The sequence below is a fragment of the Neopelma chrysocephalum genome, unplaced genomic scaffold (assembly GCF_003984885.1).
Source record: "Neopelma chrysocephalum unplaced genomic scaffold, ASM398488v2 Primary Assembly neopelma1_97222, whole genome shotgun sequence".
Lineage (NCBI taxonomy): Eukaryota > Metazoa > Chordata > Aves > Passeriformes > Pipridae > Neopelma > Neopelma chrysocephalum.
The window spans coordinates 1,513,493-1,533,733 of record NW_020925863.1 but is presented as its reverse complement, the minus strand read 5'-3'; the positions used below and the strand labels follow the sequence as shown (position 1 = coordinate 1,533,733).

The window sequence follows — 20,241 nt, the reverse complement described above, 5'->3', positions numbered from 1 at the left end:
GCCGGGGCCGCGGCCACGTCACTGATCCGGACACCTCCGCTTTTAAAAGCCTTTCCCCGGCCCGGGCCAGCTTCTTCGGGAAACCCCACGCCCGCGTTGGAGCCTTTGGCGGCCGCGCTCGCCAATGGGTCCTGCGGGCGCTAGCGGCAGCGGGCGGAGCGGAGGCGGGCGGGTTTGAAAGGGAGGCGCCGGCTGCCATGTAAGCGCTGTCCGGGAGCGCCGCGGCCGGCGGGGCTGAGCTGGGAGCGGCCGGAGCTCCGGCCCGGCCCGGGTGCCGCCCTCGCCCCGGGCATGGGAGCGGAGCGGGGCGGCCGGCGCGGAGCGGAGCTGCCGTGGGGGCGGCCCGCGGGCGGCCCCTGGCCCATGGCCTTCATCATGATGAAAAAGAAGAAGTTCAAGTTCCGCGTGGAGCTGGAGCTGGACGAGCTTTCCTCCGTGCCTTTCGTCAACGGCATCCTCTTCTGCAAGGTGCGGCTGCTGGACGGGGGCAGCTTCAGCGGGGAGTCCTCCCGGTAGGTGCCTCCGGGGCTCGCAAGCCGGGGGGCTGCGGGGTCCCCGCCCCTGTCCCACGGGCTCCGCTCCAGTCCCCGTCCCCCCGAGAGCCGGGGCGGTCCGGCCGCCTCCGCAGCCCCTTGGCCGCTCATCGGCTCGGGGCGAGCCTGGGGCTCAGCCGGTTCCCGTTGCCCGGCGGGCGGGAGCCCAGGGAAAGGAGGGGGCGGCTGCCCCGGGGCTTTTGGAGGCTGCTCGCCTTTCCTCTCGGCGAAGGGGAAGCTCCCGTGGCACGGCGTGGCACCGGGCAGACTGGCTGTCCTCTCGTCCCGCCTGCTTTGCCAGCACCGACGGCGGGAGAACAGATGTGGGAGCACTTGCAGACTCCTCGTCTGCGCGGCTGCTCGCTGCCTGAAGTCGTAACGTTGTAAAATAAACATTGAGGCTCTTAAACACGGAGTAACAGGGGACATGAATCCCTCAGGGATGAGGGTTGTCCCAGAGAAACAGGTCGCTTGTGCCATAATGCCTGGAGCTGTAACGCCTGCTGATCAGATGGGTAACGGGAGGGGAGGAAATTTCTTATTCCCAAGTCTGTAGTCTGAGTTGCCCACTGTGACTGTGAGTTGGGCAAACTTAGTGTTTCATTCTGTTGGACAGTGGCTTGCTGTGTTTCGTTCTGTGGATATTTAGCTGGAGAGCAAAGTTCCATGAAAAAGTCCTCAATTATTCCTGGAAGTGTTCAGACCATGTGTGTTACTGACTTGGTTCACGCTCAGTTCTGCAGTGCAAATGCAGCAAGGCAGATGTCTTTTTTCTCTTTCTTTTCCTTCTGTTGTGTCTCAGCAACAGAGCCATCATCGGCCGTGTCAGTGTTCCCCAGTCCATGGGTAGAGACGGGTAAATAGAATGACAGTGTGTTAATTTTTTCCAGGTACCAGGCAGAGGCAGAACCTTGTCAATAGGAAGGGTGTGCTGTGGCTTCAGGTCTGGGGAGGAGGAGACTCCCTTCCCATTACACTTGTTCATGTTGTATGGGTTATTATATTACTTTAACATTATTATGAAAAAGATTTACTGGAAAATGTCTCATAGAATTCTGAGAGCAGACAGTAAGAAGTCGGTGAATATTCAGTTATTTTCTTATTAAAATACTGCTGTTACAGAGCTTTCTAAATTATCTGCCTTTTATTCTGTAAATAAAATTAATCAAGGAGAATGAAGCATCAAAACGGAACTTTGGCCTAGAACTTCCTTATTTAACCATTCCATGTATAATTGAAGATTAATTTTTCTTCTGTGTGGTTGGAGGGTGTTCAACTCAACAGTGTTCTGTTCTCATTTTGTGTGTCCTTAACATTTTTCTTGTGAGTGACTTCTTCATGAGTAATAGATGATGATGGCAATAATAATTTCAGGCACTAATGTGCCATTATTGTCCTACTCTAGCCCATACTGTCTTGAAGTCATTTCACAGGCTGACATAAATCTTCTGGACAGGATCTCTATTTTCAGGGAGTTGGTTTCAGTTAAGCAGATGGTTTTGATACATTATTGTGATCTTAGTCTTTTTAGACTAAGCCTGTTTATGATGTTAAAATTAAAAGCTTGAAAGCCTACATGCATATCTTTCTGAATAGTCTATTTGAGTAAAATATGTGTGCTAGGAGGTAGTATGTGTAGTAGAAAGTGTCAGTGGAACTGTGATGATGTAAAAAATTGTATGTATTGGATGTATTGTGTTAGAGTCAAAGTTTAGAAATTCTTCCATTTTCTTTTTCTGAGGATATGGCTTAAAAAATAACAGCAATGGAACATATGCTAGTATAACAAGGTCCCTGTGAGTTTAACTCATTCCTGCTGGGCTGAGAAGTGTTGAGGTATGCTGGTAGGAGGGTAAAGAATTCTTGTGCAGTGATCCTTCAGCGCCAACATAGGGAGTGCCTTTACTCTTGGCTTAAGAATTAACACATGAATTTTCACAGTGGTGATTCAGCAAAGGGCTGAATAAATAAGGAAGAAATTAAGTTAACATCAGAGAGGCAGGATTTCAAAACTTGTCAGTTGCAAACTTTTCGTAGTGGCCATGCTTTTATTAGTTTCACTGTGAGCTGGCAGTTATATTCCTAAAGTAGTAATGTTTTTAGCCTTATGAAAGAAGTTTGAAGAATTTTGTTGTTTCAGAAAGTAATCTGCAAATTCATTTCAAAAATTTTATAATACAGGGGAAAACTGTTTTCTTCATAGCTTTTATTTTTGTTACTGAGGTCTAGTACTCTAGTTATTAAGTTCTCAATTTGGTATCCATACACACCAATGCCTTTCTGCCTCTTGCCTTAAAAAAAAGGGGGGGGCAAAAAAGGTCATATTAATAGTCTATAAACCACCCTAATATTACTAGCAATTTCCTTCCAAAGCTTACTCACTGAGAAAGAAATGTCATAAAAACACAGGTCAGTGGTTGCCTTGGAATAAAGGCCCATATGTAGCAACTTGTAATGAAAATGGATCTCGTCATTCCTGCATGGATCGTGGTGTATGAATGATTAAAGCCCTGATCCTGCAAGCAATGTGATACCTACATCATCCCTCTCATCGCTGAAGTGAGATGAAAAGAAGACAGAAAAAATTCAAGCAACTGAAACATAGGGTTTTTTTCACTTGTCAGATCTTTGCTAAGAAATATGTTATGGAGACATGGTCTGTGTTATTGGGGACTTGTTGTCACAGTCCAGTTAATTTCCTGGCGCATACAGATGTGTGCCTGAAGTGTATAGAAATTCTGTGACCAGGTAAAACCAGCTTGTATAGTGCAGTACATAGTGATCTGGTTTGTGTATAAATAGCAACCACAACACTTTGTGTTTTGGTGTTTGCCTGTAGTTTTTTAGAACTCCAATTTGAGAACTTCTATTTGAAACATCCCTATGCATATTTGTGAGTATTTTCTGTAGGAAAAGAAAATTCTGTATTATAATGCTAAATGCTTAATTACCCTGACAAAATATTCAACTTTTAAAGTAATCTGGTAGTGCCAAATACAATTTTGATCCAAGGACATTGAACAGACAAGTAGCAGCAGTGTTTAAACTAGGAGAAATTTTTGAGAGTTTCAGCAAGAGCAGGACCCCAGAATTCTGGGGAGAATGAACAGGTTATAAGCTTTGACTCTAAAACAGGGAAAATCTTAAAAGGAGCTGTGGGAGCGGGGAGGTTTGGTTTGGTTGTTTTAGCAATTCCTGCCCTCCCCTTTTTGAAACTGCTTTCTAACCTGACTTCTGGATCTTTACCATTGTATTTTTAGATTTTATAACCAAGGGTGGATTTTCAGCAAGTAGATGGCAAAGTTATGCTAACATTTTCATTTAGCAAACTTTCCTTGCTTAAGCCTGGTTTCCTGTGTAATGAGACATCTTTCTAAGTTTCTGTCTTTCCCAGGGCCAATGACACGAGATCTCTCTTTGAAATTGGATACATTAATACCAGACACTTGTGCAGATTCCAGGATTCTGTGTGTCTATACACTGCCTGGTCATAAAATATCATGCACATAATGTCTAATGCACCATGAAAGGATGGAAGATTATTTCAGGGAAGAAGTTACACCTATGAATATTTTGAACAGGAAAAAATACTATTTTAAGGTACTTTAAAATAGACCAAATACTAACCATATTTATTCATGGCCATTTTACTGTAGACATAAATATATAACAAGTAGGCTTTCTGCAACTGCCCTCATTTTAACCGGCTGAAGAAATAATTGATGGGCCCCTAGAGTAGGTAACTGCTCATAGGCTGAGCTGTTGCTCAATCAGCAGCAAATGAACAGATGGGATATGTGGAAATCAAAGAAATTTTGGGAAGTAAAGGATCTTATTTCTTGAGGGTGTACTTTCAACACTGTACTGTATAGATCTAGGTTACAGGAGCTGTAAGCCTGGTAGTTCCATTTTTAGCTTGGTTTCCAGCTGCACCCCACTCAAGGAAAGACTTGTTGGTTGGTGTGTTCTTCTGACTGCAGTCTTCAATTTGGTCGTATTCCCCTGCCTTTCAGGTCTGATCTCTGACAATTTAGACTGCTGATGTTTCTCTCTTCATTCTTTTACACAGCAACATTCTAAACTAAGAAGCTGATTATGATTGGTATCTGTGACAGACAGATTCAGGGTGGTCAAGAACTATAAGTTTTTCATGAAAACATTTTATTTTCCAACAGATTCCAGGGATGTGGGGTCTTTTTTTATGTACACCACATTCTTGAATCCTGAGAGGAAGTCTCAGATCTTGCATTACTTCCATTAATATATTCTTATTCCTCATAGATACAGGCTAGAGCATATAAATGTCTTCTGTAGAAATTGATTTCTTATCTTCCAGATAATAAGTACTTCTTAGTTCTAGTGATGCTTGGCCACCTCCTTCTCGACTGTCTAAAACTACATCTATTTTTTGTGACACCAGGAAGTACATTTTCTGCCTCACTGGGCTCTTCAAATTGCCTTTTAACCATGCTTTTCCCAACTGCTGCTATTGCATTTGAAAGGGAAATTATCTCCTGATAGTAACATAGGTTAACCAGTTCTCTGTTTTTAAATAATAACACTTGTTAGAAAAACATACCTGTCATGTGGAATCACTGCCCCTATCACTCTAATCTTCCTGCATGATGTATAAATTCTGCTGACAGTCTTCAGAGCTGGATAATGCTCCTTCTGATAGTTTTTTCTGCTGTAACTGGATTTGCAGTTGGATAACCTGAAACAAAATAAGTTTTAAAGCACTGTAAGGAATATTGGCAGTGGGATAAAAATCCTGCCTTGCAATTTTGTAGGTGCTCTTTTCAGATTGTCGAATGTCCACTTAATGTTTTTTCAGTTGTGAGGAGACACTTGATTAAACAGCTTCCAGACCCTGTCCTCTGTGAAGAGGAAAAGGTAAGAAGGGGAAGTTCTCTACACAAACTTAACTTTTTTTTTTCCAGAATGTAATTTCTTTGTGCCTCTTCAGCCTTTCAGTAATAGCTACCATAAAATGTGTTTAGTCAACTGATTTGGAGAATATGCTTGAGAAAGATGAAAGAATTAATCAAAGGAGTGAAAAATTTAAAATTAGGTCAGAAGAGGGTCATCTTTGGGCTGCTGTAGGAGGGAAAAATGTTTTTACAGTTTGCATTTTGCATGGGGCATAACTGGTTATTGCAGATATAAAAAGGGCTTAGTCTTGTGAGACTTGTGTTACTGTAACTGTAAGTACTGGTAAGAGATACAACAGCAGCTAACTTGTCACAAAAAAGTTCCTGATAAGACGTGCACGACAGGCATCTGTTAAACAGGGAGGGGTGGTGGGAAAAGCTTTCATGGTTAAGGTGCCTGGCTTGTGCAGAATAGGCACCCTGGTTTAAAAGAGCTGGTGAGGGTTTGTTGGTTTGTTTTTTGAACCTGACCCCAGCACAGTACGTGGAGCATGGTATTGCCATTTACAAGCACTAGAGCGCCTGATTGCCTTCATATTTTAAGGACTGTTTCTGTTCATGGAATAGTTTAGGGCAAAGGGGACTGCTAGAGATCATGTAGTCCAACTGCCTGATCAAAGTAAGACTCACTTCAGTTCGATCAGGAAGCTCAGAGCTTTGTCCTGTCAGCTTTAGAAAATCTGTAAGAATGGAAATTACAGTTTTTGTAGAGAACCTGTCCTTCTGCTTCACCACTTTTATTGTGAATGGTTTTCCCCTCATTTTATTGGAATTTCTCTGGTTATTGCCTCTTCTCTGCTCCCCACTAAGAAACATCTGGCTCCATCTTCTCTCTAACTCAGCAGAGAAGGCTGAAGATGGCAATTAGATCTTCCTTCACCTCATCTTCAGATTGTAAAAATCCCATGTTCCCAAATTCTCCTGCATCAGGTCCTTCATCCCCCTCATCCCTGACTCCAGACTATCATCTCACACCCCTGGACTTGCTTCAGTTTGTTAGTGTCTGTCTTCTGCCGAGAATGCCCCTAAACCAGGCCTGGTGCGGCAGATACAGTCTCACAAATGTTCAACAGAGGGGAACAATCTCTTCCTTTGACTTGCTGACTACAGTCTTGCTAATGCAGTTTGCCCTTCACAGTTCTAATTCCCTTCTAGGTCTCTGCATTTGCCTGTAACCAGCAGTTTTTCATCCATGTGATGAAGACTTTATATATATTTTATAAGGAATTCTTGACATGAAGTGTTGCTAAAGTTGTAACTTGTTTATTATGAGTAAAAACATGTGGCATAGAAAATGATTGCTCTGTTTGAGTTTTGCATGTACTAACAGCAAATTAACTGGGGAGCTGTGCACTGTAAACAAGTGGAGCTCTTCCTGCAGAGCAGCTGTTTGCTTACTGCTGAAATTTGTGAAACATTGAAGCTCTGTTTGTAAATGACTGGTTTTGTTCAAGTTTTTAGCAATGCTTAGGAAAAAATGTTTTTTGTTGGAGAAAATCTATGTTCTTATATGCTTCAGGCATGGGGGAAACACAGAGTATTAAAGGAAAAGTAAACTGTATTTCTTCCTGAATAGAAGAAACACGGAATTTCCAGTCCTGTCACAGGAGCCATCAGCCCATCAAAGGCCCATCTGCACAAGCCCGGGGACACAGAGGCAGGTGGGGAACTGAAATTATGGGCTTAGACAAAAGGACACCCTGTCCAGGCCCCTCCTAGGGCTGTCCCAGGAGAGCCTCAGCCCCATTGTCCAGGCAGGAAACCCATCATGTCAAACTAACACTGAAGCAATTTTTGGACTGAGGGGAGTTGCTGCATATGAGACGCATCATGGGATACAGGGGAAGAGGCTTATTATGGGATATTTGGGGGAGGAACTAAAAGTGGAGCAAGGGATGAGTTTAAGTGATTTGATGAGGAACAAGTGTGGGAAAAACAGGGAGTTAAGGGGATAAAAGGGCCAGTTAGATGTAAATAGTTTGCTGGTTGGTACATTTGACTAATCTGTTTCTAATCAGTAATGTCTATTGCATTTTCATACCGAACTACATTCTAACTCCTTCCTGGGAGAAAGGCTCTCTGTTCAATGTGTATGGGAGCGTGGGAGCCTGAGTACCAGCAACTGGAGTCACGGTTTGGTGACACAGGGCCTGGGTGTCTGTGGTGCCAGAAACAGGAGACCTGAGTGAGCAGACTGAAGTACCAGCCATGGGAGTGGGACTGTAGGTCACAGGACCTGTGTGTCCTCTGTGCCAGCAGCTGGCCTGGGATCATGGGACAGAGCACTTGAGGGCCAGGAACTGGAAAGTAGAGATGAGTTAAAGCCAATGCAACCTACGGAGGTGGGACTAGGAGTCAGAGACCCGTGTGCCTGTGGAGCGAATGCAGGTGTGTGAGTATGCAAATGCCATCAGGGATCGAGCTGGAGTAGCTGTGGAGCAGGTGCTGTAGCCTGGGAGCCATATATATCTATATATATCTATCTCCACACATATATATGATATATGTATCTCTAGCAGAGTTCTGTGGTGCTCAGCCGGAGAGGGGAGTGGGCTGGCTGCCTGTGCTCTGTGTGCCTGTGACCTGTGTGTGTGTGCTGGCTGTGGGTGCTTACCAGGAATACATCTTCAGCCTTGCTGCTCGTGGGATCTGGAGAGCAGAGCTGCAGCAGCCGCACTTCTCTCAGGCCATCTTATCAACATGACATATTTTCTCCTTGTTTACAGCATTTGAAATTTAGCCAATGTGGAACTGTCCCTCTAAAGAAAAAATAATTTGTTAAACTGATGATAAACTATGCTTTGGAATCACTTTTTCTTACAATATCTGTTAATTGAATTTATTCTTGGTTACATATTACTGACAGCATTCATTACATCACAACAAAGCACTACAATCCAGTACATATCTGAATGAATCTTAGTAACTAAGATACGTTTTTGATTAAGAAAACAACTGGTTTTGCTTTGCATGTGGTAAAGTGACTGGAGGCTCATAGGAAGCTGACTCAGAACGGAAAGCTTTCCCCAGCAAAGCTTTCCCAGTGTGCCTGTAGCACAGTTGCCAAGAAGTTATCTGGGTTTGTTTCCATAGTAACCAATCAATACAGCTGTTTATTTTCTAAAGGCCTTGCACTTCAACTAAGAATCTTATAAACTTAGATGTTACTGTTTAAGTTAAATGCTCTGATTATTTGACCTTTCTTTTCTTTTTTTCTTCCAGCATGATGGGAATAGCTAGCTGATACTCTTCTTTACTAAAAATTTACCTTAATTAAAAAATGTCAAAATGTTCTTTTATAGAATGGAATTAGAAGAATGTTCAGTGGGAGTGGGGGCAGTTGGTTGGGTTTGGTTTTGGATTGTACAGGAAAGTACAGAAAAGTTTGCGATGTAAAACACACCAGATAAATGGTAGTGGGTGTAGGGAGCATGTTCCTTTTAGGTCACATGCCTGAATGTGACTCAGTGTCGCATCATCAAAATCTGTTGGTCTGTTGTGGTCGTTAAACTGACTCATTTTAGGCAGGCTGGTTTATTCCTACCCTAGGAAGTCATAGTGCCAGTGAGCACTGTAGCTGGCTGTCTCAGCAGCAGAGCAAAGGGAGCTTTCGTGAGTGCCCTGCAATTCTTCACTTTTCCATAGGTGTGATGAACTCTGACTCCAACTTATGCAAACCCAGAGAATTCTATCTCTTGAAGACATCAAGCCGGATCTTCAATAATAAGCTACTGCAAGAAGTTAATATAAAACACAGGAATGTATGCATTAGAAAAACTAAAGAGAAAAAAGGACAAATATCACTTGAGTATGTGAAGACTGTACTTGAATGATTAGAGTGGTAGAAGAAATTATCTCAGTTTCTTCACAGTTAGAAGTTTTGAGTTTAGAAACATGGGGCTAGAAAGGAGCTGTTGATCACTGAGGCAGGTCCCTCAGAATCACAGTCCTTACATCCCATTATTGACAAACTGGCCAAACTTGTTGTAAAATACAATAAGATTTTTTTGCTGCTTCTTCTCTTATTTGAAGGCTGAAACTTGCTCTGTGATTTGAGACCTTTTAACTTTAAGTGGGTGTTTGATTAAACTTTATTTTAGTCCTAACCACTTTTCATTTGACTTAAAGTTATTTGGTCTCTCAAGTGTTTGAAACACCAGGGTATTTTTATTATTTGCCATTTTTTCTTATAAGATACCAGAGTTTTCCTGTACCTGTTCATTTTGGAGTCTATTCTTGCTTAGTTGGCCCAACAGAATAATGTGTTCTGTCTGAACCTTACAAAATGACATTAATATAGCTGAAAGCATTCTACATTTTTGCCTTTTTCTCAGCTGCATCATACTGGCAGACTGCTATCCTCCTGTGAGGAACAAATCCGTTCAGATATGTCATCAAATGGCAATCTGCATATGTAGCTGAAATTCTGGTTTGCCCCAAGTTCATTACGTTGTGTCTGGTTATTCCACATCATGTCCTTTCTGCTTTTCCAAGTCTCAAATGTAACTAGTTCTGCTTGTATGATGCTCCCTTTCTCTGTATTAAAAAACTACTTGTCAAAAACGGTATCTTGAGCACAGTGCAAAGCTCACTGACTTGGAAGACAGTGCCTGAGAGCTAATGTTCAGGAAAACTTCAGTCTCCCGAGGCAAACTGGAGAAATAATGGTCTCATTCATTTGCAAAAACACATGGCTGTTTAATTTTTCTGGAGGTCTTATATTGTGTTCAAGGTTTGAAACAGCTACTGGTCAAAGAGAAGAATGGAGAATTATTATTATTCAGGCTTTGGAACACAATTTGCATGAAGTGACCATTCTACAAACAGTGGAAACAGTGTTTGTTCTTGAGCTGTCCTACTGCAGTTTATGGTTCTGAATGTATATGCCACTAATACTAAGTGTATGCTCTCTATTTGCAGGGAGGTAGTGCAGGCAAACTGTGTCCGCTGGAAGAAAAAGTTCTTATTTATGTGTAAAATCAGTGCCAGTGCCACAACAGGGATTCTGGATACTTGCACTTGCAGGGTGTCTGTACGGAAGGTAAATAGCTCTTTTCCCCTCCTCTCCTCTTTCCTTGCTCCTTCCTTCACTTGTTTTAATTTTGGAATGTCTGATAAACTTCATAGGGCAAATTTTAGCTGCAACCATGTCGGGTATTCCTTTTGTCAAAATTTTGTGGTAATGTTATTAATTACCTTACTTTGACTAATTCATGGGTGTTTTATGTTCTTTTTGAAAAGAACACTTTTTTCCAGCAGGGCACCAAAGGAATCCCTCATCAGTGTTTATAAAGTTATCAAACTTTATAAAGATTGGTACTTCCAGCAAGCAGCAGTAAGCTTAGAGGCCTTGAACTTTGCTAAGTACCAGAATTTTGTACACAGCACGTCTTACCTTTGGGACCAGACCTTGCAAGAGCCAAATGCCAAAAGGCATCAGGCAATCGCTCTTCCCCCTCTCCAGGGTGACAGTCTCCTGCTGGCCTGCACCAAAGGCATTATGAATACTAAGTTCTAAATGACAACAGGACAGTCTAGCACGTGTGGTGAGGTATTTTAAAACAAAGATTAGTATCTGCTTTTTTAAAAAAAACAACCAAACAAAACAAAGGAAAATCATGAGTCAGTATCTTTAATGGCTTAATAGTGTTTTTTTTCCTTTTTTTTTTCCTAGGAATTAAAAGGAGGAAAGGCATATGCAAAGGTAAATTGAGATGTAGGTAATTTTGCCTACAGATAAGCTTTTCTTTCTTGTCATTTTATGCCCTTTTAAAGTAATTCCAGAATAGTGCTCTAATACCCATGATTTCATTATGTGCATTATAGTGACACAGTGCTGTTGGAACTCTCTATCAGTGCACTTAATAAGTATATAACAATATTATACCACCAATTTTTTTCTTTCAATTTGATATGTGGAAAGGATTAAAAATAGCAGGTGTTTACATTAAAAAATAAAGAAAACTCTCCTCATTATCCTTCTCTTTTGGCACTTTTAACTTTTTAACTGAAATCAGAACTATGCTGAATTTGACACTCGAAGTTAGTTTTCTGCTTTTTGCCTGGGGCCACTCCCTTTAATTGGCATCCTCTCTGCTTGGCAGCAGAGAAACTGCTGTTGAGTGTTATTCAGTGTGGGATGCTGCAAGTACCTTCATTTAGTCATATGCTTACCAGTAACTTTGTCCTTTTCTCTTAACAGCTGGGATTTGCAGATCTAAATCTAGCAGAGTTTGCTGGATCGGGAATTACCACTCGTCGCTGTTTACTGGAAGGTTATGATACCAAAAATACAAGACAAGACAACTCCATTCTCAAAGTAATTTGTTTCTTTTATCATACTTAAAGTAATAAAGCAGAGAACAAGTGGTACTACTAAGCACTTAATGAAATTTAAAACTTATTTGCTGAACCTCCTTCTAGAAGGAGTGCTATTTAAAGTAAAAACAAAAGCGTTGTTTAGAGATGATCTTTAAAATCCATGCAGTCAAAAACAGAACTTACCCTGCTCTTTGAAATGGAGCTGGATAGCTGTAAAAGAAAAGCTTTCAAAAGGTATTCTAATGGTAGCTGAAAAATGAACAAGTTAATACATTATATCTTTAAGACTGGGCAACTTCCTGTGCATCCTTCTGAGAGTGAATCTGTTAATTGGCTTATTTATGCATAAGCCATCTTCAACACCTCCATGACTCCTGGGGCTTTCCCATTTTCTACTTAATAGTAATTGATGTAACAGTTGGTGAGGATTGTTGCAAGAAACCTCCTCTGCCATTCATTCCATTAGTCCACAGAGTTAAAAAAATTGAGTAAGCTCCATAAACATGAAAATAATTCCTTAGACAATGTTTCAAGTAATTAAAAAAAAATTAATTTTCCTACTGAGACACTAGGCTAAGTTTTTCCCATATTATTCAGTATGCATGCACTTTCTGATTTCTTTGATGGTCATAGGCTGTGTCCAGAACAGTTGTAATTGATGGCTTTGACCTGGTTAACAAGCCTTCTCAATGCACTGTGTCCTATGGCTTATTTACCTGGTGTGCTTTTGCTGGGTCTGATGTCAGCACAACCCATTCCTCTAAGGCAGCAGTTTGCTAAACACCCTCAGCAAAGAACATACTTCAACACACGCTGTTCAAAACAATATTCTGGTTGCTCATTAATGTTTTAGATTTCCTGTCTCTGTTTTTCCCTTGAAGCCATCTTAACTATTAATGATTTTAAGATTCTCCTTGATCTATGTGTCGTTTTCAGAATCTTGTACATGTAACTATGTTACTTTAAATGCTATTTTGTGTTGTTTGCATGCCTACTAAGGAAAAAAATGTAACTTTTTGCTTAAGTGTGACAGTTTGCATATGCGATGATGGCATTTTACTTTACTTAAATTTAATATTTGTGGCAAGTATAACTTAGTGACATGACCATGTATGTGTCACAGACCAATTTTTTTTTCTTACAGTGGGTTTTGTTTCCTTAACATGTAGGTTTTGATCAACATGCAGCTCATGTCTGGAGACCCATGCTTTAAAACGTAAGTTTGTAAAAAATCTAAAAAAAAAAACTTAAGGGAAACTGTTCCTGCAGCAACCTTATATAAAGGGACTTCATACAGAGTGATCTGACTAATACTTGTGTTTGGAAAATGTGCTGTTACACCTTTTATTCACAAGTCTCTTATGATTTTAAAAGATTACTTTGGGAAAAAAAAAACCACAACAGAAGTGTGATATGACTCAATACAAGAGAAAGCACTTACAGATATTTAGTTAGCAAAGACGTTATGCAACCTAGTAAAATTGCAGGAGGTAACATCTGAGCTAGGAGGTAGCTAGGAAAACACACTGCTACATATTGAAGATCCTCAGCCTCATTGTCCTTAATCTGTAGTTAGGGAAACATAATAGTTTTGCAATGGTTTTGCGCCAGTCTAACTTAGGTGATTCACCATAGGAACTCTTCAGTGTCCCCTTGCACGAAGAGAACACTGCAGAGTCTCATCTTGTGCTTATTGAATAAATAGCAAGAGGGTGTTATCTGAATTTGTTTGATTGGGCAAAACTTTTCTGTATCCCTGGTTATTTAGCACCTCTTTTACTTTAGAGCAGCTCTAGTAAATTTACTTTAGAGTCAGACGTATTAACAAATACATCACTGGAACCAATAAACAATTTCTCAAAGGCAACGAATCATTACTCTTGTATACTAATAAAATGATGTGTTTCTGGTTTTTTACTGGCTAGTACTGAAGGAGTTGAAATTAGTATCTAAATAGCTTTCTGGTTCCCTAGGAAAAAACCTCTAACTCAAGTTATTCAAACTTGGCATTTTCTGCCAAACTGGTGATATAACCATTTCCTGGAACATAAACTTTCAACACAACAGAACAAAAAATTTATCTAATCCAGATGTCCTTTGTAGAAGGCAAAATAAACCTTAAAACAGATTCACAATCTGGAATCAGATACATTTTTTATGAAGAAGCCTAGAAGGCTTGATGTTTGATCTGGGATGCATCCCTGAAAGCATTCAGCTCTTGCTTTCAGAAGTATGTTAGGCAGTTAAATCACACAAGCACTGTATTTCCAGTAGTGCTTTTTTTCTTTCTCTCTTTACTTTCAAACATAACATAAGAGGGGATATGTTACTGTACACAAAGACAGTGACTAATTTATTGAATATGTCAGATCTAAAAATGTCAACAAATATCCATTTGTTTGCAGACCAACATTCTGTTCCCAAAGTAGAAAATAACAAAGCAGTAAAAAAAATGTAGGCATTTTGTATTTGTATTTGTAGGCATTTGTATGAAATGTATTTTGATTGTATTGCTTGCAGGAGAAGATTGCTTTCACTTTGTCATTTTCTATTAGTTTCTTTTGCTCTAGCCAAACACAAACTTAGAGGTTTTATACCCCTTTAGATCTTGGTATTAGCTCAAACAAACATTTAAGCTTTATTAAAAGGTTTTTAATATTGAACCAAAATTTAAATAAATGTCATACGTGATGCTTTTTTTATTTTGTAGGAGGTAAAATTTAGAGGGGAATACATGGAGATGGTGCCATAGGCCCCTTTGTTAGGAGTGGAAGGGTTACCAGCCCAGAATCTCCTCCTGTACTGTGACAGATGAAACAAAGCCAGGAGAACATCACAGCACACAAGCAACTTGGCCAACTGTCACATTGTGCACATTTGGGGTTTTTTTAACTTATCATCTTGTATTCCATGTATTCCATGAAGTACTCAATTACATATATTCTTAGCATGTAAACTATCCTGTGATTCATATACTTTAAAATAAGAACTTCAAAATAAAGACATATCACTCCCCCAATCATGAAAAAAGGAAAAGCCCTTCCCAAGATCCCCAGAAGCCTGAGGGACTGAGGGCTGACCAGGTGGATTCTGTAAAATGTCCTTAAGCTCAGTAGAAAAAGCTTTTTTTTTTTTTTCCTTCAACAGGGGACTAGAATTGTAGGTCTGTTAACTTGATGCTCAGTATGAATTATGCCAACTTATTTGAAAGAAGAACTATGTGTTAATCAAGTTGGAGGGATTACAACAAAAGTACAGCAAATCTGAGCCACTTTTTTTCTTACAGGCCTCCTTCCACAGCAACATCTATAGCAATTGCTGGAGAATCAGAATCTTTGCATGAAGACAGGAAAGGTGGAGAAAACTTAAAAGTAGCACATCTGGGAATAGCAGGTAAATAATAAAGCTCTTAATTTCTCAGTGCTTTAATAACTGGCCTCACAGCTTCAAGAGATGTACAGAATACTTCAAATCTTAAAGGGATGCTGACAGTTGGCCCACAAAGGAACCTTCTTACATGGCTTATTAATTTCTACTCCAAACACAGCTGAAGCTCTTAACCACAGTTAATTTCCCAGACAGAAAACATCTGGCACAACATTCTACTATGATACTAGAGAAAGCATGGTCACCTCTTTAATGTTGACACTGTAGAGAAATCTAGAACTACATTTCATTCAAATCTTTCTTACTCTGGTTGTTCTCTGTTTTACTCAGATACATATTATGATTTTTTTTTTTGAAGGAATGCATATTCACTAACATACACGGTATTTTTTAAGCACTTGAATCTCCAAAAGATCTGCAGAAAACCAGTGTCAAATCTCTAATCCCTCTGGAAAATCTTATTTTTTAATCTAATCAAGATTACAGGCAAAATAGTAATAAAGTTGGCTTTAGGAACACTATCTGACTTGCATATGTTGCAGATATCTCATCAAAGAGTGCCTCTGTCCCAGATGAACTTGGTGCATGTGGACATTCCAGAACATCAAGCTATGCAAGTCAGCAATCAAAACTGTCAGGTAGCCGTTAATAATTTTGTTACAAGTTGTTGGGGAATTATTTACTTTCACAGGTTTATACAGTAGACAATAAATATACTTTATGTTTAAAAAGGTTTTGAAGTTGAAAGCTTTTTCCTAGGACCCTCAGGTGTGCTGCAGGTAACACTTTTTCCCCTCTTAAAATCACATTGAATGATCTCTTCCAATGCCAGAAAGCTTCTTGCCCTTGTTCCCTTCAACTATCATATCTGAATGAGATTTTCACATCTTCCATGTGTAAAAACAACTTGCAAATAGAGATGTAGCTCTAAAAGCTGAAGGGAATGACATTTGCCATGATATTTGTTATGAAGTAAGAGTTATTTAGAACAAAAAGAAAATGGCATGTGGTACAATTCAAAATCTGAATTGCCTAGTTGATGTATGCACATATATTCATAGGGCTTTTGAAGTCTCTTGATAAGAAGACAAAACACAAATTCTGCTTTCAGGATGGACCTTGGCTGTCAAGAACATTCCTAACCCAACTCTCCTGTATTTTTCCAACAGGATATAGCACATGTCACTCTAGATCATCCAGTCTGTCTGAACTCTGCCACAGGAGGAACACCTCAGTTGGGAGTACCTCAGTGGGGAGTACCTCAACAGGAACTGGAAGTATTCTAGAGCCATGTGAAGAGCCTGAGCCAAAAGTAACTGAAGCTAATGTTGATACATCTCCTGAAGATGCACCATCAGAAAAACAATGCAGGTACACTTAACCTGAAGGCTTTATCTAGCAGAAGTAAAGCACAAATTACTTCTAAGAGCTGTAAATATATTTATTTTTGCAGACATCCTGTAAAGCAAGACTCTGTGGAGTCACAGCTTAAGAGGGTTGATGCTACCAGAGTTGATGCTGATGATATAGTTGAAAAAATACTTCAGAGTCAAGACTTCAGTTTAGACTCAAGTGCAGAAGGTATGGAGATAAATAAGGAAGCTTAGAAAAAATTGATATACATTACAGGCCGCAGGAAAATCCACTCTCTTCATAGTCCCTGTTGCTTGTAATCATAAGGACTGTGCACATGTATCACTATATTTTCTGCTTCACCCTGTCTCCCAAAAGTTAAAAAACCCTTACATGGCTCAGGGAACTTTCCCAGGTAATTACTTTAAGGCTAAAAAGAGCAGGTGCAAATCTACAACAAAAGTAGTTTCTCCAGCCTACACCATGTGAAGTTTGGTTCTTCATTAATTGACATATTTGCATCTGAAAGTATCAGCTACAAAACTAGTAGATTCAAAATTACGTAGTGTTCGGTAGGGCAACATATAGCTAACATATTTTAATTCACTTGCTTTTTAGAAGAAGGTTTAAGATTATTTGTGGGCCCTGGTGGAAGCACTTCTTTTGGAAGCCATCATCTGCCTAACAGGTATGTAACCTAAACAACTAATCCATAGACAATACTAAATAAAAATGCATCTTATACAGCAATTACTCTTTATCTATATTCTTGATCTCTGTATCTTTTTATTTTGCATCATTTAAAAGCACCAAAAGAACTAAATTGTCATCTTTTAGGACAGAACACACAGATTAGTTCCAAAACAGAACTGATGTGTCAGCCATAAGAATTGTAACTTCCAGACCTCCTGAAGAATCTCAGCTCCAAAGTTTTCAGATATGAGCAATGTTTCAGTATCAACACAGGAAACAGACACCAGTTTCAAATCTTAACTCTATAGTTTCAAGATTTGCACTCCACTGGAGTGCAAAGTTCTAAGTGTTTTAACATCTACCTTTACAGTATCAAACTTGTATGTCTTCCTAATAACAAGCTTAATTTTCTTCAGTTTGTTTTTTCTCATGAATCCTGTTTCCATTTGTTACATGGTTTGTTTCAATGGTTTGTTCCTCTTTCAACTATTTGCAGCCCTACACCAGCTCCTTCAATAATCTGCTTCAGATTATCTTCTTGTAGTTGTTTCAGAACAAGAGACATTTTTTTCTTCTCTAAACCCTCTTCAAATGCTCTAATATATGACTAATATTGACCTGAATGTATTAATCTTCTTAGATGAGAAGCATGAAAAACAGGGAAGAATATGCTCTAATACCATGTTTCTACAGTCCAATGTAACTCAACATTTTTATCTCAAGAAATTAGCACATCATTAGTATTTCAGCAGTTATTTCTGAAGTTAGGTATAAAGGCAGCTAGTAATACATTGAAAGTAATAAAATAATTGCATTTGATACATGCAAGTAATCCTGATGGTTAAAAGATAATTAATTGGCTTATCTGCAAACTGAACACACCAATGTTTATCTCAGATAACGTGTTTGAGTACAGAACACACTTCTGTAGTATAGAGAGATCTGTCCTAATTTAGTTACCACAACAGTCCAGGCACACTACTAAACTAAGGCAGAGCTTGCCCCATTAATTTTTTACACAGTACTGCAATTTGCCATGGAAAACCATCCACTATGGTGTCATATGGAGGGGTTGAGAGAGGTTTTTTTACAATGCACGAACAAAAGACTGGAAGATGTTTTTCTTGTATTCTAACATAAGATGACTGTCACTTACTGTTTTTTTAGGTAATTTATCTGTTTATGTATAAATTTGTATTAAAAGTATTAGCTGCATATGATATAGCTGTGGGGAGGGGTATCCTAAAGGTCATGTTTAAGAAATTATAGAGAAGTCCAACAGTAACTTCTTTTTCCGTAACGTTACTTTTCATTCTCTATTTTGGCTTTAGTATAACAAAAAGCACTTTAATGCATTAAACTGTAGGTGACTCAGTGGTATGATAATAATCACCCTTCACATTTAGCTGTTTGGTTGGGGGGGTTATTGGGTGGTTTTTGGCTGGGTGTTGGTTGGGTTGATTAAACAATAACATTGCTGATCTGTGACATTTGCTGTTTAGCGTCCATTTAAATTGACATTGAACTAATTTCTTTCAAACTTTCAGAGTAGGATCTGGAGCATATGAGCAGGTGGTGATAAAACGTTGAACTAGAATGACAAACAAGGAAAACTTCGAGCTCTGGTGTTGATACTTCTGGTTTTGTTTGCTCTGTTGCAAGAGTTGAGAAACACAAAATTAACTCAATGTGATATTTTTCTGAAAAGGAATGGAATGCCTCTTGCTCCTAGAGCATCATCTTCTGTGGTATGAAGGCAATGTGTAACTGTGTATACCTTGTGAGAGCACTTGGACTGTTTTTGTAAGCTCTATCTGATGTTATTGGAATTACTTTCTGTGTGAAACATCTTTGGAAGCATGATGAAGCGAGTCCCATTTCAGTATTTTATACAAGAGATCACTTATGGTGATGTACTTTGTTCATGACTTCATTAGAAAAGAAGCTTCTGAAAGTTGGTCTTAAATGCACCTGAAAAAAGTAATTACTCAATTTGATCCTACCTGTCATTGTAGTCTTATTACTTCTATCAAGTCAGTCATTATCCAGCCAATGCTGTGGCCTCCTCAAAACAGCCCAGCTATGTTTTAACAGAACTAAAAGTATAGGAGTACTGAGCACAATTTCATTGTAAGGTTGAACAGCAGAAGTGAACTTCATACACATTTAAAAAAAAAACCACCAAAACTAAATACATCTAAACCAGCCAGTAATCAATTGTGTTAACTGTAAATCAAGTCCACAAGTTTAAATGCATCAAATGTGACATGTTTTTTGTTGAAGTGATGAAAAAAGTGGGAATCCACATCAAAACACTAAGGCACAGTAGAGTTTTAGCAAGAAAGCTGGCTTGATTGTTACATCTGGAGGACAGAAGCTGCTTCCACAGAAACTCACTCCAGCAATGCATGAACATTAAGATTCAATGGGATGGTACTGTTTACAAACCTAGTCAGTAGTTTACTACCACTTACATTTTTTATTGTAGCCTAATCCTTCACAGTTAGTGCTTTGCTTGTGTTTTGAATGTGCCTTGCGGGATTGGGGACCATACAGGGAGATTAAAGAATTTACTAAGAATTTAAGCTTTAAAACTAGGTAAACATCTATACTATTATTATTATAACTTGTTAAGAGAAGCACTTTATTGTAGACATACTCTGCACTCTGAAAAAGTTTTAGTGTGCAACATCTTTGTTGAACACTTCTTTCTTCACTATCTGTTCACTGTTGCATTAAAGTCAATGTACTGTATTTAAATTTGCACAAGTAGTGACTTGCCCAATAGGCAAGGAAGATCTCTTTAAATTTTCATTGCAAATAGGAAAGAATCCATTTTCAAAGGGATATGTTAGGTGACACATTGTAAACTGCAAATGGCTTTAATTTTATTACATTTAGTGGTACTGTTTATCAGTAAGGCTTGGAATAATTAAAAATAGTGTGGCCGCTTTTGAAAGCTCAGAATGCTCCAAATTCTGCTCAGAGTGGTTTGACACCTTTTTATTGAAATAGAAGTAGGC

At 39.4% G+C, this 20,241-nt stretch overlaps 1 protein-coding gene across 2 annotated transcripts; it reads left to right on the top strand.

Annotated features, from left to right (window-relative positions):
• Positions 1-288: 288 nt before the first annotated feature.
• Positions 289-19,084, top strand: FAM102B (family with sequence similarity 102 member B). Of its 2 annotated transcripts, none has more exons than XM_027671883.1 (11): positions 289-512; positions 10,385-10,505; positions 11,139-11,168; positions 11,667-11,783; positions 12,955-13,001; positions 15,072-15,178; positions 15,715-15,810; positions 16,342-16,543; positions 16,626-16,753; positions 17,144-17,213; positions 18,771-19,084. In XM_027671883.1, the coding sequence occupies exons 1-11, from the start codon at positions 292-294 to the stop codon at positions 18,784-18,786; spliced, it is 1,155 nt and encodes a 384-aa protein (XP_027527684.1). In that variant the 5' UTR covers positions 289-291; the 3' UTR covers positions 18,787-19,084. The 2 variants fall into 2 exon arrangements, with proteins under 2 accessions (XP_027527684.1, XP_027527683.1); XM_027671882.1 differs by having other exon boundaries at positions 18,766-19,084.
• The last annotated feature ends 1,157 nt before the right edge of the window (positions 19,085-20,241 follow it).